The 7,912-nt window shown below is 26.4% G+C and overlaps 1 protein-coding gene across 1 annotated transcript; it reads right to left on the bottom strand.

The window, feature by feature from the left end:
* Nucleotides 1–589: 589 nt before the first annotated feature.
* Nucleotides 590–1,972, bottom strand: LOC145845737 (kelch-like protein 25). The gene has a single exon (XM_082952807.1). The coding sequence runs from the start codon at nucleotides 1,970–1,972 to the stop codon at nucleotides 590–592; it is 1,383 nt and encodes a 460-aa protein (XP_082808933.1).
* Nucleotides 1,973–7,912: the final 5,940 nt, after the last annotated feature.

The following is a 7,912-nucleotide window of genomic DNA, read 5'->3' as shown; positions in this document are numbered from 1 at the left end:
TTAAAGTTTGAAAGCCGGTGCACATTTTAGCTTTATTTTTATACCCTTTTCACCCTGTAAGCTTTTTTCTGTTTGTATCTCTTAATAAGTTTGTAAAATTTTTTATAACAAATTATCGCTGATGCTTATCCGTGTTTGTTTTCAAATAAACTCAAACTTAACTTGCTATAATGTTTGGTTATTTTTTTTTTTAAATCCTAATTAAAGAAGCGTTGCAAAAACAGCTACAATTTTTTTTCTGTCACTAGACTTAGTAAATTTGTTCAACTGCTGAAACAGCCCGTCAGATTGAATAATTATAAGCAAAATTAAATTAAAGCGAAAACATTAATACTAAAGAAATAAAATTTTGTTTAAACTAAGTTAAAAAATAAATAAAACTTTGTAAAAATCTAAATAGAATGTAATAAAAGTTGTACTATTTTATTTTTCGAGGTATAAAATATCAGTAATAGTTGTTAAAGGTAAATACGACAGTTTTTTGTTTGCTTCTTAACATATTAATTTAACTTGACTTGCACATTTTTGAGAATAAAAAGTTCATTTTTGTTTTATGAATGCTTTGATATATTCAACAATAAGTTAGGATTTATATTTGAGGAAGTTTAACGCAAGACTTATAATGTAAAGTGTTAAAACAGCCGTATGTTTCTTGATACCATTCATCTTTTTCCGTATCATAAAATACAATTGTTTTTTCTCTTTTTCCAAAAATAACAAGTTTCTTTCCGATTGCAGTAGCTCCTGGGACACCAATATGCCAAACGTCATGGAACGACAAAGGAGAAGCAATGACGGCGAATCTGTTGCTGCTCTTGTCAAACACTTCGCAGTCCCGCTTCCAAACGTTGTTGACCACCACGAACAGCTTGCTTTTGATCGCCACCAAACTGTGATCGTAGTGACATTTGACCATGTCGGGCATTCGCGACCACGTCCCGGCCACGTGGTCGAACGCTTCAGCGCTGTTGCACTCCGTGTAAGGATGTTGCTCTTGAAAAATATCCCGTTGAGCATCTTCCCGAACAAATCCTCCGCAAGCGACGATTCCGCCGTCGAAAGCGGTGCACGCCGCATTGAACCTCGCCGTTCCAGCCACCGAGCTTGTTTTTCTCGACTCCGCGTCGTAGCGGACCGCGGATAAGCACATGAAACAACGTTTGAATTTGCCGCCGATGATGAATATGTTTTTCATGAAATTGCAAACGCAAAACCGGTTGCGGTACTTCATCGTGGCCACGGTTTCCCACGCGCCATCGACGTGCATTTTTATCACGAGTTTTTTCATTTCACTGTTTATCTGGTTGCGAACTATAGAGTAGACTTTTCTGCCCACCACAACTGCTCTATAAATTCTTTCATTTTCAGCCACCGGATAGCCAACTTCTACGTTCTGAAAGTCTCCGCAAACAACTTTCTTTAACTCTGTTCTTCGTGCCGACAAAAAGACATCAAACGAGTTCTGGCTGCAATACCTGTTGTTCGACATTTCAACTGCGTTTTTAGTCACAAACTTTTTTCGGTGCAGCAAAACGCTTTCAACTGCCGATCTGCACTCTTCGTCGGAGCAAATAAAAGAGGTTTCGAGCAACAAACGCTGCAGGGCTGCATCCGACAGCAATGGGAGACGCACTGTCTGAAGGAGGGGTTTCGCAAACTTTTTTCTTTCATTCGCGTTGAATCCGATCCAACGTTCTGCTGCGTTAAAAACTTCAAGTTCCGAAGTAATGTGCAGTTCTGATGAAAGGAGAATTTTTTTGACGACGTCACAGCTCAGATGCAAGAAATTTTTATTTTCTATTACGCTCATATAACAACGTTCAACAACTCTTAATGCTTCTCGCGCAAGATTAGATGAATTGAACAAATATGCGAGTTCAAGGTATAAAGGTACAGATTTAAGAGTTTTTTCTTTTTTAAAGTATTCGCAAACAGTTTTTTCCAACCTTTTCTCTATAAGAACACCGCTCATTTTGAGATTTGAAATGATATCATGTCTTTTCTTTGCTAATTTATCTGAAAAAAAATATTAGAATTTATACAAGTTTTTAAACTAGTAGATAATACATTTTTAAAGGGTAAGAGCTAAACTACTTTTTTTCATAAGCTTAAGCTACTACTAGTAAAAACTTAAGTTACTTTAAAAATTTATTAAACTTCATACATATGTAAACACATTCTTTTATTTTAACTGAAAAAGTACACTTCGAATTTTTTAAGCAAAACTTTTTTCTTTGTTATAATAAGTATTTCAGGTTCTAAACGAAATGAATAACTATAGTTGTTAAGTTTACAATAAAACAAATACCCTTTTCAGTAGATTCATTTGTGTTTTCGTTAAATTGGTTTTTGAGACATTTTGAGGAATTTTCTTTGCACATTTTTAGATAAGAATTAGCCTTCCTTCTTATGAAATCATCACAATTTATTATCATAGTTTTGGGATTGTTTATTCTTGTTTTGTTACTCATTTTTAGTTTTAAGTGTTTCTGTTAAAATTTTTTTTTATAAATCAACAAAAAGCAAGTTGCTTTTTAGTGTATATTTTGATAATTGAATAATAAATAAAAACTATCAATTACTTACTTAAAAAATATTTAAAAATAAACTATGTGAAAAATTTTTAAAATTTTATATTTAAGTTTTGTATGTTGTCTTTTTCTTCTTTTGTCTTTTTTGGACTGTCAAAAACGTAAATATTGTAAATAAATTTTCAAATTTTACAAATTGTAAACTTTATATTAAAAAGTTTATTCCTAAGTAGTTTTTAGTCTTTAATGCTAATTAACTAAAATTTGTTTGCATATCATAGCTTTTAGGTCAAACTTTAGAAAAATAAGTACTTTTAACTGAAATCTTAATATTTTTTATTTCTTTAGTCATCTATAAATGTTTTAGTATTTATGTGTTAAAAATGATTATAGTGACAATAAAATAAAATATTTTAAATTTCTATAAAATAACTAGTAAAATTGAAAACTGAAAAACTGCTAAAAATCGCTTTAAAAATAAATATGATCACCTGGAAAATAGCATAACTTAAACACAGTTATTTTAAATAAGATTTCTTCACATATACTAGTAAAAAGTACTATTGAAAAATGTTAGATAAATAAAAAAATAAAGTTTTACTGTGATGTCACAAAAAATAGTGTTCTTAAGTTTTACATTTGTTTTGGGAAACTATTTATAAAGTTGCTTAAAACTACCGTTATAAAATGCTTTTTATGTAAATAAATTATTATTGTGCATTATTTATTAACTAAATGTACAGTTTTACTTCAAAAATATTCAATGTAATTACTAAAATTAAATTATACTTACTTTGTTGTGTAAAATAAATGTTTGTTGAAAAAACCATTCAATTTTAAACTACACAGCAATTAAAAACTTAGTTTAATATTGCAAGGTCAACACATATACAATAATTTTATTTTATATATGGTTTTGTGCTCACTAAAAACTGACTATGTCATTTATTAACTTGATTACGACATTAATTTAGTGAAAATTTAATATTTTCTTTGTAATTTAATCTAATTTAGTGTCTTTTCATGTATAAATGTGTTAACTACTTGGTTTGGATGTTATAATGTTCAACTTAATGATTTTTAAAAGCCAACATCAGGCAACGCATATAATTGTCATTTGATGATATTCAAGTTTTAATATCTAAAATTTTTTTGTTTATGTGTTTTCAACAGGATTTAGATTTTGAAATATTAAATGAAAAAGTCTTTAAAACCATCGTGAGAATTCCTTACACCATTAGGCTTTATATATTATCTTTCAAGTATACTTTTTTAATGTTGTTTAAGTTAATTAAAACTAATTAAGTAACATTTCAATTTTTTTGAAATTATGATTTAAAATAACATCATCCAATATATCTCAAAACTTATGCATATGAGTTTTTATTTGTATAGTTTATAATTTTTTTTTTTGAAAGTACTTTATATACAATTAGTAACCTAATAACTTTTTTATTGGTTTTGTATTTAAAGTTTACTTTTATATATTAATAATCAGGTTTGAATATTAACTTCTATAGAAAAACAGGTTGAAAACAGCGTTTTTTAGATAAAAATACTCCAATCAGCTTGTTTAGTAGTTATTATTTAACTATGATAATTAAACTAAATATTATTACTTTGCAAGATCATACTTAGTTATCCAACCACACTGAAAACAATATTTAAATTAAACCTAAACTATACTAATACTAGTATTAATATTAGATAGTACTTAGGGCTACTCTATATAAAACTAGGCATGACAATGAATGAACATAATGTATTGTAGAACAATTGCAAACTTTAACAAAAATTAAAGACCATGTAAAATATAAAAAAACTTTATCCTTTTAGTTTTCTCTGAGTTTTGTTATTTTTACTTTGAGAATTTTTAAGTTTAAATGTGGAATAACTGCTTAAAATTTAAACTATAAAATTAAATTCTAAAAGAAGAAATTACTACTAAAAAAGACTTAAAACAAATAATCAATTAATATAAGTGTCTAAATGTGACAACATGCTTACTGCAGCAGGCTGTGGCTAGAATGCCCAAGCACTTTCTGTGATTGGGATATAAAGCAGTTTTTTTTCAACATTCAACATTAAATAAGAAGTTTGACTCTTTTTTTTCTCCTTAACTTAACTGTAATGGTTTTTTTGCCAGAAATGAACATTTATTATGAGAGTAGCACCAGTTTTTATGGTTCACCGAGCACATAATAATGATGCTTCAGAATTGCACAAATAACAGCCAAGACAAACTGAATTAGAAAATAACTTTGAAATTAAAAATATGCTAAACTATTAACTAGGTATTGTACAAGAAATAATTTACTAAATAGTTTCGAACTAAGTTTATGTCACTAAGTTTATAAAATGTTTAGCATAAGAAATCACAAAGCAAGGTAAATGAATTTGGTCTTTTTTTAACATTAACTTTAATCGTTTTAAAATTAAAATTTTAAGATCATACAACATTAAATTTATTTTACAAATAAAGATAATTTTTTTAAAGTTTCTGTTAGTCAAATTAAAAACACAAATTCTCACATTTATTTAAAAATTTTTAACTCGCAATACCAAAACAAAGTTTTTTTTTTTTAATTTAATACAAAAAATATATCTTATTTAATTTCTGTAAACCCAAATGGAAAAACTGTAAAATTTTCTTTTAAATATATATTGCTCCATGCGTAAGCAACTTTTGAGTGCATATATTTCAAACGACCTTACACAAACTAGCTAAATCTATTGTCGAAAAGCAAATTGCACCTACTGTACCATATAAGACCAGAAAATTATTTTGAAAAAATAAAAGTTTAACCCAATCCATTTTATTTTGCTTTTCGACTTAAATTTACATCAGAAAAATATTTGGTGCTATCATTTCCTTCGAGTTGGTCACTGCCAAAATTGAATTTACAAAAGTTTTACATATTAAGACTATATCAAGCTAGTCATTTTATAACTTTTTATTTACAAGAAAACATTGTGAATGTCATATAAAAAATGCTATATTAATTTTAAAAAACTTAAAAAAATTCTAAATTTAAGATATGAGGGACAAGTTATTTAAAAGTAATTTTTTTTTCTTGTTGTACAAGGGTCATTTCACACAAATTTAAGTGAATACCTTGAAAAATGAAAAAGGTAAGTTTTTCGTTAGTTTATTAAAGCTATAGAGAAGTAAAACATTTTATTTTAGAGAGAATAACATAAACCTTTGTCTAAAAACTACATATAAATAGTTTAAGCTGCTTTTTATAAATTAAAAAAATATTGGAAATATAGTCAGTTTTGTAAAAAGTTTTCGAATTATTTGTCGGAATATTCGAATTTTAAAAAATCCTTAAAAAAATTCTCTTCACTTTAAATATTCAATATATTAACCTTAAATTTTCAGGATATGTTCCTTTCAGCAGTTAAAAAGTCTTGTTGAACAAATTATAAATATTTAGATATTAAAAATATAAACAAATAGATAAAGAAATAATACCTTAGAAAAGAAATCTTAAATAGGATTTTTATTATTTAGTGAATAAATAACTGTGTAAAATAAATTAAATCTTATTACTTTGCAAGATCATACTTAGGTATCCAACCACACTGAAAACCATATTTAAATTAAACCTAAACTATACTAATATTAATATTAGATATTACTTAGGTCTCCTTTATATAAAACTAGTCATGACAATGAATCAACATAATGTATTGAAGAAAAATTGCAAACACTAACAAAAATTAAGGACTATGTATAATATAAAAAACTTTATCTTTTAAGTTTACTTTGAGTGTTATTTTTTTACTTTGAGAACTTTTAAGTTAAAATGAGGAGTAAATGCTTAAAACTTAAATTATAAAAATAAAACTTAATGAGAAAAATGTACTCTAAAAAAAATTTACACAAAAATGTCAAACAATTTAAGTGTCTATTTAGAAAACATGCTTACTGCAGCAGGCTGTGGCTAGAATACCCCTGTTACTGGTTTATATAGCACCTTTTTTAATTTTATTCAACATTCAACATTAAATAAGAAGTTTGGCTCTCTATTTTATCCTTATTTTAGCTGTAGTGGTTTTCTTGCCAAAAATGAGCTTTTTTTCTGCAAGTAAACACCAGTTTTTATGGTTCAATGAGCACATAATAATGATGCTTCAAAATTGCACAAATAACTACTAAGAAAACTAAATTAAAAACAACTTTGACATTAAAAAAATCCTAAACTATAAGCTAGGTATTCTACAAGAAATAATTTACAAAATAGTTTCAAAGTATAACAAAAAGCTATCAATTTGAATATTTTATTTGGTGAGTTTAAATTTATTTAGTATTTTAATAAATCACCTTTGAGTTAAAACAAACCAAATCTTTCTGCTTGACCTGAGTATAAATATGTTTTCAAATTTTTCTAAATGTTTCACGAATTCTCAAGTTAACAAACCGTAGATTGATTTCAGAATTAGCCAAGAAAAAATTTATTTTGTTTACTAAGTAATTTGCAATTAAAACACAAACTTATATCTTATCTTCAATGTTATGAACGGTGAACCAGCGTTACCCAAATGCCATACAATAATAACTTTTATTGACCCATTTTCAGTTTTAGTTTAAAATTTAACGCTTGAGTAGTTTTTGGCTACTCGTTTGTTGCCAACAGACTAGCTTAAGTTTATAAAAAGACAAAGAAAATAAAACGAGCATAAAGTTATTGTTATAGGAAAATTTATTAACTTTTCAAAAAACATAAAACTTTAATGTCAATTATTTTCCTTTTCTTAAAAGCTATCTAAAAATTTTTTTTTTTATTATAGAGAACGCACCTTTGCCTTTAATTTAAAAAAAAAATATTTAATTTGGGGTTGGAATTATTTCATGGGGTCCCTCCAAAAATAAAGGTTTTTTTTCGTTTTTTTTCATCAAATGGTATTAGAATCAAAAATAAATATTTTTTTTTTAATTTTTTTTTTTTGATTTCCCTTAGTTTGCATGTTATTAAAACTCGTAAATAGTTATTTTATAAATAATGTTAATATCTTTTACGATTTGGCCCAAAATCAAAATGTAGTATATTACACTATCATTTGCCTTGGCCATTTCCTAGATAAAAAATTAATAAAAGGAAAAAAAAAGTTAATAAGAATGTGAATTACATCAAACTAAATTAAAATAAAATAATTTAATCTATTAATTTTAAATTAATTAATCTGAGTAATTTTTTTTTAAATTTAGATTTTAGAATAAACTTAAACTGAAAATTGGTTACCTTATTTTAAAGATGCTTAAAGTATAAGCTTTTTGTTTTTAAAGTAAACATTTTATACATCTACTTAAAATGGTTGTACTCTACTAACACATACAAATTATTAGTTTTCTGAATATCAAGCAGTAGTGTAAA

The sequence above is a fragment of the Thalia democratica genome, unplaced genomic scaffold (assembly GCF_965202585.1).
Source record: "Thalia democratica unplaced genomic scaffold, ktThaDemo2.hap1.1 HAP1_SCAFFOLD_142, whole genome shotgun sequence".
Classification (NCBI taxonomy): Eukaryota; Metazoa; Chordata; class Thaliacea; order Salpida; family Salpidae; genus Thalia; species Thalia democratica.
Note: the sequence above shows the minus strand (reverse complement) of the source record. Positions and strands in the feature narration are given on the sequence as shown.

Excerpts from the sequence above, each read along its gene's own strand:
- LOC145845737 (XM_082952807.1), bottom strand. The coding sequence starts at position 1,972 with ATGAGCGGTGTTCTTATAGAGAAAAGGTTGGAAAAAACTGTTTGCGAA.